The sequence below is a fragment of the Kogia breviceps genome, chromosome 12 (genome assembly GCF_026419965.1).
Source record: "Kogia breviceps isolate mKogBre1 chromosome 12, mKogBre1 haplotype 1, whole genome shotgun sequence".
Taxonomy (NCBI): Eukaryota; Metazoa; Chordata; class Mammalia; order Artiodactyla; family Physeteridae; genus Kogia; species Kogia breviceps.
In genome coordinates, this window is record NC_081321.1 from 93,753,501 (window position 1) to 93,769,963 (window position 16,463).

A 16,463-nucleotide genomic window follows, 5' to 3' on the forward strand; every position below is an offset into this window, starting at 1 on the left:
ATATAATACATATAATACATACTAATATATACTCCACAGTGTTGTTATTAATAAACAAGTGAATGAAAGAATTAGCAAGCAAATGCATGAATGAATGAGGTGACTTTATGTCAGTTTAAATCCTGACTTTGGCCCAGGGTAGGAGAGGACTTTAATATTCTTTGTCCCATGGGCTACGAATGACTAAATGTATTACAGTATTATTTTTTATTTGTTTGTTTTGTTGTTTCTATTTTAGATTAAATCCAACAACATGTGCAGGCTTCATCCAAAGACTCCTTCCGATTCTTGGATAAGGATTCATGCAGGAGAGCTGGAAGGTGAGAGGATAAGGAAGACTACTTTTTCTGCATTGGTTTTGCCTTCTTTTTTTTTTTTTTTTTTTTTTTTTTTGCGGTATGCGGGCCTCTCACTGCTGTGGCCTCTCCCGTTGCGGAGCACAGGCTCCGGACGCGCAGGCCCAGCGGCCATGGCTCACGGGCCCAGTCGCTCCGCGGCATGTGGGATCTTCCCGGACCAGGGCACGAACCCGTGTCCCCTGCATCGGCAGGCGGACTCCCAACCACTGCGCCACCAGGGAAGCCCTGGTTTTGCCTTCTTGATGACCTTTCTGTGGATGAACCATAAAGATAGAAACAGATTAAAAAAACAGTGTGATCAAGAGAATGAAGAAAGGAATCCCCAGGACTATATAAACAGCCTGGAAATCAACCACTTAGAGTGAAGCAGATCAGAAGGCTGGGAAATGAAGGTGGAATTGATAGATTATGTAAAGGGTCTGAATGTACTGGGAGACTTATACAACCAAGGGAAAATTTGGAGATAAACTGAGATGAGTACATAAAAAAAAAAGAAAGAAAGAAAACAGGCAGATTGAAAAAGAGACTTAGTTCCAGGGATAGCAAAAAGTTTTGCAAGAAATAAAAATAACCAAAGTATACTCTGTAGCTCATGTCAGTGGTGTTGATAGTATAATAATGCTGATTAATGATCCAACCAAAATCACAACAGAGACACATTGGGAGAATGGAAGAGCGGAAGTGTGTGCAAGTGAGAGAGAGCCCAGTCCTCACTTTTCCTAGTGTGAATTCAATAGATAATACCTAACACTAAAAAAAAATCAAGGAGCCAGAGCACCATGGTATTTAGACATATGGAGGAAAACAAATACCAAAACACTCAGTTAAGAAAGTGTAAAGTGTTGCTGGGGAATGGGAAAGGGGGTCCAGAGGAGTGCAATTTTTTGTAACAAGCTTTGTAGAACTATTAATTAGTTAATTTAATAAGCCTTATATTATGCTTTGCATTAGTTAATTCAGTCAGTTAATTTAATGTGCCTTATATATTACTTTGCATCACACACTGTTCTAAGTGCTTTCTTTACAAATGTTAACCAATTTAATCCTCATAACAACCCTATGCTATACATAATATTATCATCCCCATTCTACAGATAAAAAAACTGAGATGCAGAGAAGTTAAATGATTGCTCAAGCTCACACAGCTAGTAGGTCGTGGAGCTAGGATTCAAACCCAGGTGGTCTGGCCCCAGAGTTGCCTCTCTATTTGATCCTTAAAGGATGAATATGTATTACTTTAATTAAAATAAAAACACAAATTAAAAATGTGTGATTTTTAAGAGGCTTTATTCCTAACTTTGAGTATAGACAAAGTTCTAAAATGTAATGTTATTTTTTTCTATAAGCAATTAACTAGAGCAGAATGCTAAACACACATTAGCTAATCATTTATTCCCTCATCAAGAATTTTCTGGGCCTCCCTGGTGGCGCAGTGGTTGAGAGTCCGCCTGCCGATGCAGGGGACATGGGTTCGTGCCCCGGTTGGGGAAGATCCCACATGCCACGGAGCGGCTGGGCCCGTGAGCCATGGCCGCTGAGCCTGCGCGTCCGGAGCCTGTGCTCCGCAACGGGAGAGGCCACAGCAGTGAGAGGCCCGCGTACCGCAACAACAACAACAACAACAACAAAAAGAATTTGTTGAATCCCGGGAGTTCCCCGGTGGTCCACTGGTCGGGGAATTAAGATCCTGCAAGCTGCATGACACGGCCAAAAAAAAAAAAAGAATTTGCTGAATCCCTCCTATGTGCCAGCCACAGGAACAAGTGCAGGAGACTCAATGCTTAATGATAAAAGGCCCTTGGGAGACTTACAGTACAGAGAGGGAGACAGACAACTCCATGACTACAGTAGGACATATTCGGTGGAGTACAAAATAGGCAGTCACTAGGGCAGTCCGGGGAGATTTCCTGGAAGTGACAACATCTGAGTGGGCTTTAAGGGTCAGATAGGATCTAGCCAGATGAAAAAGTGGCCAAAGTATGTTCAAGGAAGAGGAAAGAGCAGTGAACAATGAACTGAATTGGTTGTTTCCTCTTCCATTTTAAATTCTAAAATGGATGTCAAAAACAATAGTATTAAAAGCCCCTCTTAACCTGGAGATTCCATAGCCTAAACCAATGGGGTGCAAACCATGCTGCTATACTCCAATATCAGTGGCTGTTTCTCTAATCAAAGGAAAAAATGAATTGATAAAACTTTTTACCTCTTTTTTAATATGTATTTATTTATTATTTATTTATTTTGGCTGCGCGGGTCTTAGTTGTGGCATGCGAACTTATTACTTGCGGCATGCAAACTTATTAGTTGCAGCATGCAACCCTTAGTTGTGGCATGTGTGTGAGATCTAGTGCCCCGACCAGGGATCAAACCCCAGCCCCCGGCACTGGGGGCATGGAGTCTTACACACTGCACCACCAGGGACGTCCCAAGTTTACCTCTTAAGCCTTGTTAGGCTGTAGCCCAGGCCCTGGAGTCTGACTACTGGTTTCAAACCCTGGCTCCACTGCTTACCATGTGTGAGCACCTGAGCAAGAGTCACTAACCTCTCTAAGCCTCAGTTTCCTCAGTTGTAAAATGAGGATAACAACATCGCATATCTCACAGAAGTGCTGTGAGAATTAAATAATACACGTATCACGCTTCGAAGAGAATGAGGACCTGGCAAACACAACTGTGTTGTGTGCTCAAGGTGAAAAAAACAAATGAGTAAGTAAAAGATATAATTAAGAGAAAAGTTAGCTGTGATTTCTTAACATATTATGTGTTATGTTATTTTAAGATAACTTGGCAGCAATCTAAAGATTCATATTTTATCTTAGTCAATAGTCCTTTATTACCAAAATAATTTGGTAATATTTTTATAGGCTTCCGCAAAGAGCACTATGACTTCTAGTTGTCCTGTCCCTGACAGATGGGAGAATCAAGGCTCCCATCAGGAGCCCTCTTGTGTCCTCCTTTGCCTGACAAAGCAATAAATCTATTATTTTCTACTTTACCCAAAACCCTGTCTCAGAGATTCAATTCGGCACCAGTGTACAGAGGCTGAGCTTTTGGCATCACCATCAGAGACTTTTATTGAGGCTTGGTTTATGGAGGCTGGGAGAGGGTGTCTCTCTTCCTTTTAGGTCATGCACTTATAAGGATATAGGGTTGGGGCTGTTCTTGGCCCTCTTTCTTTCTTTGAGGGCAGGGGCAGCGTGAAAAGCAAGCCAGCACACAGAGGCAAAGAGGGTCAAGAAAGAAAGGGAAAGAATCTGAAAATACCATTGAGCCCTTAGGTCCATCGTGGCTGCAGCCAGCCTGAATGTGGCCTTCCCAGTTACTGAAGCCACGAGATTTTCCTTCCACTCAAGCTGGTTTGAGCTGGTTTCCTGGCACTTGCAACCTATGAGCACTGACTCATAATACACTTCGTAAAGTACAAATGCTTGGCATAGAGGAAATACAAAGTCATTGGTAGCTCTTACTACTATCATTAATAATAATAAAAATAAAGTGAGTTGAGTAACTAACACATAAAAGTGAGTGGACTTTTATGTGTACTTTTCCACGTATTAAGAATTCCTAAAGTGTTCACATTTCTACTTTTCCCATGGTCTTCGTTCAAACAAACCTCAAAAGAAACGCAATCTCCCTCTGATGGCTTCTTCTAGATTTCTTTTCAGGGGAGTCCTCAATGGAGGTTGAAGGCTGGATGAACATGTGGTTCACCTGTTTTTTGTCTTTTGCTCTTTGATCAATATTCTTCACCTCCCTGTGGGGAAAATCACAAAGACACATGGAAAAAGACTAAAGAGTCAGCGTTATCCGTTTCACTCTATTTTCACATGAAAAGAGAGGCAAATATTTACCAATTCATTCATTACATCTGTCAAGAGCAACTGACTGAAGCAGAAAGCTGGGTGCACAGCAGCAACTCAGTCACTGAGCCCCTGCTATGTGCTGGGAGTCATATAGCCCTGCGGGACACAGGGGAATAAGATGTGGTCCCTGACTCAATGGATCACACTCAAATTAGGAAGACAGGTGAAGAAAACCAATGGTCTGAGAGAAAGCTGAAGCATGAGCTTGAGGGCAGGCTGAATTCAATTTGGGGCTCTGCCATTTGCTGTGTGTCCTTGGGCAAGTTACTTAACCTCTCCTTGCCAGTGTACTCATCTCAACATGGTAATATAATAGAACCTACGGTAGTGGTGAGGAATACTTGAGTTGCCATAGGTCAAGCGATTAGCACAGTGCCTGGTACATCGGAAGTGCTCAATTAATGTTGCTTGCTGCTGCTGCTGTTATTATAGGAGAAGGTTTTCAGTGGAGCATGTTCAGATACGTTTGGGGTACTCAACGGAAATGCTGAACTGGAAAATATACCAGCTGATCTGTGAAATGTGAGTGGACCTCCACTCGATGAAGAAGCAGGTTATGGACATTCAAGGCAGCCAAAAGAGCAATAAATATACATTCAAGTGAATTAAGATGCTGTCATATACTTCTCTGCTGCTGCAGACTAGATGTAGAAAGACTGGTGTTAAGAAACTAGTGTTGAACGTGGCCTAAACCAGTGGTTATTCCAACAATGAGGGTCTTTCCCCAAGTCAAAGGAAAAAATTGTGTTGACACAAAATTCTCATTTTTGGCAACTTCTGCCACAACTTTTTCTTAACCTTTTGAATCCTGCTTCTGCTTGCAGTGGAGAGACAAAGAACAGGCAGCAAACTGCACTTGTCCTTTTGCTATGATGACATTTTCTAACAGGAAAACTTGGTCATAATTCCTTGATAATATTTTCCATATTGTCATTTCTTGATTTGTTGAAGCCTATACATGTCTTAGGCTCCTATTTTCCACTAGTAGAAGCATCTTTAGCTTGTATGAGAGAATCATATGTTGAAACATTTCATAAAACTCTGCAAAGGGCATTTTGAATTGAGGGTGCTTTGCCCTCATACGAGTTTAAGGATCAGGGCTCTTGACTCACAAGGAAACTAAGTTCTGCAGCAGCAACTGACCCCGCTCCTTCATCGTACCACTCCATCTGCATGTGCCAGCTAGGCTCTTCCTCCACCTAGAGCAGAGACCCCAGCGAAACAGCTGCTGGATCACCTTTTCTAAGGGACACCGCTCTAGGCCTCCCCAGTGGCAAACTTTCCAACTCCAAGACCCAGTGCTGTTTTGTTCCCTGCACTCTTCATGGTGTGGGGAGTCACACGCATTACCTCTAATAGCCGTCATTTGCTGAGCACTTCCTGTGAGCCAGGCACTAAGCTTGACATCTCCTTTAACCTACACGACTTCTCTGTGAGTAGTGTCCCTGTTTTGTAGATGAGGTATCCAAGCCTCACATGGGCTAAATGATGGACCTAAATCATACTCAGGGTGAAACAGAGATGTTCCTGCAGCTTTGGTCTGTCCAATGTCAATGGCAGTGTTGCCAGCTGATACGCAACATTAGGGGAACAAGTGGTAATTGATGTCCCAAAATAGTCCTAGCCCACCTACAAGTATCAATACTATTCCACATGGGTATTTGTCACCTTCTGATCTTGTTATGGCCACCATTAAAAAAAAATAGTGTTCAAAAATTTAAACATTTATAAAAGTAAAGAAAATTGTATAATTAACATCATTTACCCATTATCTTGCTTCATTAGTTATCAATCTGAAGTCAGTCTTGATTCATCTGTTACTTCCTTTGCCTTCCACTCCAAATGGGTTATTTTTTTAATATATAAATTTATTTATTTTATTTATTTATTTTTGGCTGCATTGGGTCTTCGTTGATGCGTGCAGGCTTTCTCTAGTTGCAGCAAGTGGGGGCTACTCTTCGTTGCGGTGTGCGGGCTTCTCATTGCTGTGGCTTCTCTTGTTGCGGAGCATGGGCTCTAGGTGCGCAGGCTTCAGTAGTTGTGGCATGCGGGCTCAGTAGTTGTGGCTCACGGGTTCAGTAGCTGTGGCACGCGGGCTCACTAGTTGTGGCTCGCAGGTTCAGTAGCTGTGGCACACGGGCTTAGTTGCTCCGCGGCATGTGGGATCTTCCCGGACCAGGGCTCGAACCTGTGTCCCCTGTATTGGCAGGCAGATTCTTAACCACTACACCACCAGGGAAGCCCCCAAATGGGTTATTTTAAGGCAAATACCAGACACCATGTCATTTCATCCATAAACACTTCATTATGTATCTCTTTAAGACATGATTCTTAAAACATAACTACAAAACTATTATAATGTCTTTAAAAAAGGGAATAGGGCTTCCCTGGTGGCACAGTGGTTGAGAGTCCGCCTGCCGATGCAGGAGACACGGGTTCGTGCCCTGGTCCAGGAGGATCCCACATGCCGCGGAGCGGCTGGGCCCGTGAGCCATGGCCACTGAGCCTGTGCGTCCGGAGTCTGTGCTCCGCAACGGGAGAGGCCACAACAGTGAGAGGCCCGCATACCGAAAAAATAAAAAAAAAAAAATTAAAAAAAAAAAAAAAAAGGGAATATACCAATAAAAGGAATTTCTTAATATTGTCTAAAACCAAGTCAGTGTTCAAATTTCCCCGTTATTTCATAATTGAGATAATTATCTCAAGCGGGTGATTTAAGTCAGGATCCAAACAATGTTTTGATTAATATATCTCTCCAGTATCTTCTAAACAATAACAGCACCTCCTCCCTCTTTTATTTTCCTTGTTTTTTATGTACTGAAGAAATCAGGTTATTTGTCCTACAGAATTTCCCATTCTGGATTTGCCAATTGCATCCCTGGAGTGCTTGACAAGGTCCTCTGAGCTCTGTATGTCCTTTAAATTGGTGGAAGTAGATGGTCACCATTTTTTAAAAGTTTCTTGAAGTATAACATACATACCAAAGCGTGCACAAATTCTAAACGTGCACCTCAAGGAGATTTCATGTACTGAGCACATCCATGTAACCAGCTCCCAGATCAAGAAACAGAACATTGCCAGCCCTCTAGAAACCCCCTCATACCCCTGGCTCAGTCATACCCTACTTTCCCAAGGGTAGCCCTGCCCTGTTGTCTAACAACATGGATGTATTTTAAGGCCACCATTTTTTTCTAAAGACAAAACTTTGAGAATCACTTTATTAATAGATGCCATGCTGAGTTTCTTGATAATACCTTATCTAACAAAAAGTGGATGTATTTGGCAATGTAATTGCTAACACATAATTACAAAGTTTCTCCTGACTTAAAAAATCTTTACTATAATTTACCTGATAGGATGTCATTATTAAAAAAGGATTTCCTTATATATTTCTGAAATAAATATTCTGTAGGCTTAATCTGTTTTTTTTTTTTTTTTTTTTTTTGGCCTCACCATGTGGCTTGAGGGATCTTAGTTCCCCAACCAGAAATTGAATGAACCCAGGCCCTTGGCAGTGAAAGCGGAGTCCTAACCACTGGACCACCAGGGAATTCCCTCTATAGGCTTAATCTTGAATATTCTATATGAATTTAATGTTAACCCTAAACTATTTTTCCTTGTTAATGCCACAGCTGGGTGTGGCTATGGGGCTAAGTTCTGGCCAATGGAATGAAAATGGAAGGTGTACTTGTGACTTCCAGGAGGAAGTCCTTCTTCCTTCCTACTGGCTGGAATGTGGACCTGATGGCTGGAGCTTGAGCAGCCATATTGGAACATGAGGCTGAGGATTATGGAGCAATAAGATAAAAGGAGCTTGGATCACTGACACTGTGAACTGCCGTATCTACTGGACTCCTTTTAAATGAGAGAAATAGATTTGTATCTTGTTTTAGCCACTATTTTGTGCTCTTCTGTCACTTGAAGCCAAACCTAATTCTAACTTACACAATCATTTACTCTGGGCTTGGTTATGAAACAGCTTTACATGCCTTATTTTATTTGATCAATACAACCCTACAAAGTAGGAAATACTATCTTCATTAAATCAACAAAGAAACTGAAGCTAAATGACCTATGTGACAGATCAAATATCATAGAGCTAGTAAGTTAGAAAGCTAGAAAAAGCCTATATTCCGGCTGTAGCCTCTGCCATTCATGGGTCCCACCCTCAAGAATTGTTACAACTATTGGAAGAGACAGACATTAGAAAACAATGTTTTGTAAACAAAATAAAATGCCTGGTGCATAGAAGGTGCTGAAAATATTTGCTTGGACAATGAACTACAGAACAAACAGCATAATGACTACAGTAACAGAGGCAGAAGCAAAGAGCCCTAAACAGCAATTCCTGTGCGCTCTCCCTTAACCCACCGTGACCTTCTCCTCCCTCACCTGCACCTCCAATCTCTCCCTCTTCATATAGGCTTGAGTCTTCCACCTTATTTTTAAATAGCCCTGTTACCATCCAATCTTGCCTTTTGATTCAGAATTTTGTTCCTCTGCCTCCTAGTTATTCCCCCCCCAACCCCCACATGGGGACTCATACCTTCCCCTTAATGTCCCATGTTCTAGTGTCTGACTGCTCCCTCTACCAAAGCACCAAACCTGTCTCAGCCCCAAGTTTCTGTGTCTGGCACTCACACTGCTGATTACTACTTCCCCTTCTTCTCTCAGCTTCATTCTCTGTTGATCTGCCTTTATATATAAGCTCTCCTCCTTCCTTCTGGTCATTCCTTCTCACTCTATCCCATACTCTATCCTCTCCCACATATGCAGTTGCCCTCTAAGGTTCTGTCCTTTGACCTTAGCTTCCACATCTGTAAAATAAGGATAAACAACTGTGCCTATTTATACACAGCATTTTATAACATGATTTGGGGGCTATTAATATGTTGTGACCATCTTTCCTTGTAAAATAGAAATAGATCAACATCATCACTTTTTTGGCTGCAGAGTATGGATGTTTGATAGTTTATTTAACCAATCATCTTTTGATGAAAGTTTAGGCTGAACTGCATTTCTGTGCTGGTGCTTAACAGGTGTGTGTGTATGTGCTGTTTGTCTGTGTCCCAGCACATTTTAGAAATAACTTCATTGTATCACTTTGCATAACAAAGTATTTAACTATGAGTTCATATTTTTCTTTCTCTCATATTATGGCAGATACAGATGGCTCTCTAGCTAATAGCAATCCCCCGCTTTCTCCCCTGCAAACTGAATCCAGTTTTGTTTTGGATAACAAAGTGACCGGTTCTGGTCTAATCCAGTCATGAAAATCTCCTTCTCCTTTCTCAGATACTTCTCAAGCTTCTCTTTCACGGTGGCCACATGAAAGACTTACGGGGGCAGGCAGAGAAGACATAAGAGACAAAGAGTGAAAAAAGAAGGTGAGCTCCTTTTTACCAAAAAAAAAAAAAAAAAAAAGCCAGCTAATAAAAGCAGGAGGAATAGTAGACATAGAAAATCACTATTCTGCTATTCTGCGGCCCCAAATGTAACAACTGATTCAGGCAAAAACCATGGATGGATGTTAAAACCACTGGAAGAAGGTTGCTGGGAAAGCATATTCACAGTCTCAAAGAATCACACCATTCATTACTGACTAATTAGAAAGGCAGAAGTGTAGGCTTACAGTGGAGAGCTCTGGCAGAGACCACCTGAAACAAGCAGTGGGGCAACCCGACATTAAGTTTCTCCTAATGAGGTATAACATGAATTACAAGGTCTCTGTGAAGTACTCTTGGCAAAAAGACAACCTGAATCTAATCAATCCTCTAGTATAGATCCAATGTCCATCTTATAGGAAATATGAGATCAATTGGAACAAGTTAAATGATACCCTGAAGAAATAATCAGAAAAATCCAGAACGTGGCTTGAGCTTTTCAAGAAAGTCCATGTCATAAAAAGTAATTATAATAATAATAACAAAGCTGGGGGCCAGGGCACTGTCATAGACTAAAAGACACCAAAGAGAGAACGTCAAAATACAATACCTGATCCTTGACTGGATCCTGGAGCAGCAAGTAAAACCAAAAATGCTACTTTGGGCACAATTGGGGAACTTTTTATTTGACCTAATTATTAGAGAGAGAAGGAAAATGTGGCAAAGTGTGAATAATTGGTACACGCGGTGAGGACATAATGGTGTCCATGGCGCTGTCCTTTCAACTTTTCTGAAAGGTCTGAGAAATTTCTAAATATAATAAAAATATTGAAGAGGGAGAAGGCACAGAAAAATGTTCATAATATGCTGCTAATGGGGGGGAAGTCTAAAAATAGTCTGACAGCGCGATTACTACTTTTGTTTAGAGATCCAGATATATGTGTCCAGGAAAAAAGATTGGAAGAATTTATAGAAAAATGTTGGCAATGTGTTCCTGTAGGTGCTTTTCCAGGTTCTTTGTTTGTTTTCATTGAGCATAAATGTTTTTGTAGTTAAGAAAAAATAACTTTAAAAAAATATCCGGTCTCTGTTATCGTGGAGTTTACATTCTGACCACAAGAAAGCTGAATGCGCTTCCCAGGTCATTACAGGGCTGAGCCCCAGTTACAAATTAGTGTGACGGGTTGCGACAGACAAATGCTGAAACCACGCCTCTTCCCCTGAAGGCCCCTTAAATACCTGAGGAAGTTGTTGTGCAGCTCCTTCAGGTACGCCCTGAAATGATGGCACTCACTCCAGTGAAGCCGGTTCAGCTGGCGGAGGTCGTCCCTCCGCTTCTTCATGTTGCTCAGGGTCAGGCTGATGACCTCAACGTATGTCAGGGTGGACTCAGTGGCTTTCATGTCGAGGAAAACCCCACACTGTCTCTTGGTATTGACTCAGCCTTATTGTTAGTAGGATGTGCCCAGTACATGGGGAGGAGGTGGGTGTGGCAGCAGGGTGGGGAAACCGACCTGTTTCTGGAAATCTGAGCAGGAAACCACTCCATGGCCTGCTTGGGAAAGAAAGAAGCTATCCTCTCCATGGCTAGGCCATTCCCCATCTTTTAATAAAGTCTTTCTCCCCTCCTGCTGATGGAAGGGCTAGGAAGTGCTTATTTTAGACTATCATCTAAAATTCTTACTCTCTTATCACAGTGGTGAATAGGAAGGGATTCCAACTTCCCTTTGCTTTCAGGCCCAGTCCTCATATTCCCCGTCTCAGCTTTGTATGTTGAAAAGTTCTCTCTACCTTCGCCACCCCTCCACCCCTACTGAACGGGTCAGAATCTCAGCCACACTCATCACGAGCTGTGGGACATCAGACAATCTATGTCATCCTCTATGTCTCCATTTCCTTATCTATAAAATAGGGATAATAGTACCTACCTTAGATGATGTTAATGATAATGATAGTTACTTTTTTTTTTTTTAGTACCAGCTGTATGCCATTTAATCCTGGTCACAACACCATTGATTTGGTATAACTATCCTCACTTTAGGAATGGGTCGATAAAGATATTGAGCTTAGAGGTTAAGCTGTGCACATGAGGTCTTAAAGCCAGTGGGTTGCTGAGCTGGGACTCAAATCCAGGGCCGTGTATCCCCAAACCAGGCTCCTTCTACTACACTACACTGTCTTTACAGAACAGTGAGGTGATATAAGGGAAAGCATTTCATAAACAATTAAGTACTATGAATTGTGCGTTGTTAATCTCTGCCTACAGGTATGTAAATACGCTTGTGGATATGAAGTGCTATAGGGCAGGAGTTAAGTCCTACCTACTTCATTATGAAAGCTCCTCCTTATAGGGAGCTATATGCTGATAGGTAACATTCAATCATTTGTTACCTGCCGGGCACTGTGCTAAATAAGCCTTTACCGCTGTTGGGCCTGTTCTCTGCATCACAACTCTATGAGGTGGCTACTCTTATCTCCATTTTAGAGATGAAAAAAATGTGGCTCAGAGAGAAGCTGGAACTTGTCTAAGATCACTCAGCTGGTAAGCAGTTGAGTTGCTTCCTGAATCCAGGTCTATTTCATTCCACGTTCTGACCCTCTATGGTAAACTGTTAAGACTCAGGACACCAACACATATCACACCTGTTTTCTTAAGAACTGAGCTTTTTACCATATTTTTAGGATAAATGTCATCGGGGCCAAGGATTAGCTGATGGATCTGGGGAGGGGTGTGTGTGAGCAGGGTGCTGGAAGAAACACCCCCCTAGACGCCAAAATTCCCGATCAATGTACACTGTGGGGTCAGTGGGCATCTAGGAGGCATTACTGAGTTGCAAAATATGTTAGAGTCCCGATGTCGCCCATTCTTTCTGGTAGAAAGGAAGAGATGAGTGCACACGGGGAAATTCGACTTGCCCAGGGTCCCACACAGCCAGTGCATGAGGCAGATTTGGAATTAAAATGAGCAAGATTCTGACCCGCAGGCCCGTAACAATGGTCACCCTTAATGGGCCCCTACTATGTGTCAGGTGCTGTGCTAAGGGCTGGATGCCTGTCTCTTCACCCCTGCTTCTGGGAAGAGGAAGCAGGGGCCTGGAGTAATGTGTGCCCAGCCCACGGTGGAGAGGATATGGGATGGTCTTGGTTTTTTCCCTCCTGACCATCAACATGTCTTTGCCAGGCTGCTGCAGAGAGGCGTAGTTCAGGAGGAAGTACAAAATCAGAGGGCTCTTCCCATAAATGTTGGAGAGGTTTGAAGTCATCTCAGGGCTTTTGCAGGCAGGGTAAGACTGAGTAGGAAAGAGACAGGAAAATAAATAAAGGATATTATCATTTTTATGGCGCATATTAAGAAATGTAAAGGTACTCATATCCTTTATCTAGTAACTCCAGTTTTAGGATGCTATCCTAAGGAAATTACCCACAAGAAAAAAAGATTTAGGCACTATAATGTTTACTGCGGTGACAATTACTACAGCAAAAGGTTACAACAACCTAAATGTTCAAGGAGATGTTGACATCTCTACCCAAAGGAACAGTACGCCACTATTACATTGTTTATGAAGAGTTGGTACTAAGATATTGTTTCAGATATAACAGTAATTTTAAAAATCAAGATACAAAATTAGGTAGATAATATTATTATTTTATATAAAATGAATATATTTATATGAAATCAATCAACCAAAAAAAAGATAGATAAGAGACTAGAAGCATAGTTACCAAAATGTTAACAGTTCTCTCAGCACATATTTATTGGGTAACTACTACGTATACACACTGATCTAGACACTGGCCTTTCAGCCGAGAATGAGACCAATTCCAGCCCTCACGGAGCTTGTATCATAGTTGAGAGGAAAACAATAAACAAATCAACAAGTAAAAGAATAACATGATACTATGGAATCATAAGGGCTTTCGGTAAGAATCAAGTAGGGCAAGGGGTGTGCGTGGTGGGATGGGAGACTGGGGAGGAGAGGGATCTTTTCCATGGGGAGGTCAGGGAGGACTTGCCTGAGGAGAAGCGATCCTGGCAGGTCCTGAATGATGGAGGAAGATCTGTGCGATGTTCCAGGCAAAGGGGACAGCAAGTGCAGGAGACCCCAAGGCAGACAGGAGCTTGGTGTGGCTGAGGGACAGAAACCAGGCCTTCATGGCTCAAATGAGAACAAATGATGAGGCTGAAGAGGGAGCGGGGGTCTTTGGGCCACAGGAAGAAGTTAGGATTTTCTAAGTGTGATGGAAGCCACTGGAAGGTTTTGAGCTGGGGTACATCTGATTAATTTTTTCTAAAGATCCCTTTAACTGGGACTTCCCTGGCCGTCCAGTGGTTAAGACTCTGTGATTTCAATGCAGGGAGTGTGGGTTCAATCCCTGCTGGGGAACTAAGACCCTACATGCCACATAGCACGGCCAAAAATACAAATGAACAATAAAAAAAGATCACTTTAACAGATGTGTGGAGAAATGACTGCAGTGGGTAAGCGTGGACACTAGAAGAGCACTTGGGAGGCCTCTGCAGTGGTTGAGGCAGTGCTGGGGCTGGGAATGGGGAGGGGTGAGAAGTGATGGAATCTGCAACATACTATGAAAGCAGGATTGGCAGGATTTGCTGATGGAGTCGATGTAGGTGTGAGAAAGAGAGGAGTCAAGGGTGACTCTAAAGGGTTAGGTGCCAGTTTCCCAGCTGGGAAGATGTGGGGAGGAAGAGGTTGACAGGGCAGGAAAATCAAGAGATCTGTTTTGCATGTGCTGTATTTGAGATGCTAATAGACAACCAAGAGGAAACAGAGATCAGGAAAGAGAACAGGCAGGGGCTGAGAGTAATCTGTTTTCCTTCCTTATATTCCTCTGCCTTTTTCCAAAACGTCAGTGGTGATTATGTGCTTCTTTTGTATTTTTTTAAAAATACGTTTTATTTGGAAGAAGCGGTTATAATTTAACCAGACAAAAATTCTGTCTCATGAGTGAAGGCTGCAGCAGCACCTAACCACACTCTTCTCTGTCCTATTCATTTTAATTGCTTAATGAGATTTCCTCTATCGATAGCAGGGTCTCTCAACCTTGGCACTTTGACATTTGGGGCCAGATTTGTTGTGGGAGACTGTCCTGTGCATTGTAGGACATCGAGTGGCCTCCGTGGTCTTTACCCAAGAAATGCTAGTAGTACTCTGCCCCTCACCCCCAGCTGTGACAAACAGAAATGTCTCCAGACATGGCCAAATGTCTCCTAGGGGGCAAAACTGTCCCCAGTTGAGAACCACTATTCTATAGCAAGATCCCAGTGGAATCACAGAAACTTGAGGTTAGTAGAGTACCTATAGATCCAATGATTCCTAAAAGCCCATATCCAAATGGGAGCCAGTCTGTGTTCAATGGTCTCCAGCAAAATGAGGGGAACAAGGAAAAATACATTGTAATAAATCTGACTTAAAGTAATTTTTTTTTTTTTTGGCTGCCGCCACGTAGCTTGTAGAATCTTAGTTCCCTGACCAGGGATCGAACCTGTGCCCCTATAGTGGAAGCACGGAGTCCTAACCACTGCACCGACAGGGAATTCCATGACCTAAAGGAAATTTATACACATAAAGACTCTCTTTTATTCTGAGATTGTCTTTCTACTTCTTTACATTAATGACCTTTCTTTTATGAAATGATGATAATACCAGATAGCAGTCACTTTGTTTTAATGAACTTACTTAGTGAAAAAAAAAAGTTTTTCCAAGTCTAGAAAAGTCCAAAGATCTAGAACCACTAATCTAGTTCCACATTTATTCAAGTGCTGTTCTTTCGGTTGCCCAGTACCCATTCTCCTTTTGCTAACAACCCACAGTTCTTATGTGTTTTGGGGGAGTTTACCTGCCCTCTACTGCATCTGGGCTTGAAGGACTTTACATCAAATGTCTTGCTCCCCATGAGAGCCACAGGAGGGAGCCTTAGAAGCCTTTGTAGGCTCTGCCAGCCAGAGCCTTTCTCTCATCCACCCAGTTACAGCCAAAGCACATGGAATAAGCTTGGTCAATCAAAACTCCGGTTTCCGGGATTTTGAGTCCTGAGTGGGGTGAAATATAGACTGAAAACACATGGGGGTTCACCCATACCAGAGATATCATCTTGAAAAGCTGGTTCAAGGGTTGCAACTGCCTTGATTCTCCTCCTGGTCCCTGGACCGATTTTCACACTGTTCAGCTACTCAATGTTCTTGCAGTGTTTGCTCAAGTTGGCAGATTTTGTTACTTGTAAGCAAAGAATCCCAACTGATACACATCATTTCAATAATATTCTCAGTATGTACTTGCCCATTTTTGCTTCCCTAACTCTGGAAACAAGGAATACACTCCCTTCTGAAACATCCAGTTCCCTTGTCAGTAAGCATCCGGTTTCTCCTCCCAGGGAAACGGCTGGCTCAGAGCCATAGCGCTGGGCAAAGACAAGCCACTAGGCAAGAGGAGAGTCGTTCTGGAACCTCAGCTCCAAGAGGCAGGTAGAAAGCAGAGCAGGAGCTAGAGTAAAGGGGTTGGCATCAGAGACCTGGCAAGAGGAATGACATGGTTTGAGAGCCAGAGTGGAATAAGAACCAGCAGACAGTCTGCAGCCAAGCCAGAGGGTAGAGCTGGTTTAAAATGACAGCAGCTTGGTCTCCTATGAAGTTCTTTCTTCCTCCAGATAAAAATCTGACTCTGTAATTCCAACCCATCTCCCTCCAGACTGTGTGTTACATAACAGTCCTTAAAATATTTGAGGAGGGAATTCCCTGGCAGTCCAGTGGTTAGGACTCAGCGCTTTCACTGCCGGGCCCAGGTTCAATCCCTGGTGGTCGGGGAACTAAGAGCCTGCAAGCCGCAGAGCGTAGCCCA

General features: G+C 42.6%; 1 protein-coding gene across 1 annotated transcript in view; it reads right to left on the minus strand.

Moving 5' to 3' along the window:
- Positions 1-3,248: 3,248 nt before the first annotated feature.
- The window catches only part of FAM227A (family with sequence similarity 227 member A), a 39,192-nt gene continuing 25,977 nt past the window's right edge, over positions 3,249-16,463 (minus strand). Inside the window, 5 exon segments of the mRNA XM_067010631.1 lie at positions 3,249-3,263; positions 3,937-3,981; positions 3,984-4,113; positions 10,846-10,998; positions 12,739-12,896. Coding sequence (XP_066866732.1) covers positions 3,249-3,263; positions 3,937-3,981; positions 3,984-4,113; positions 10,846-10,998; positions 12,739-12,896 — 501 coding nt within the window.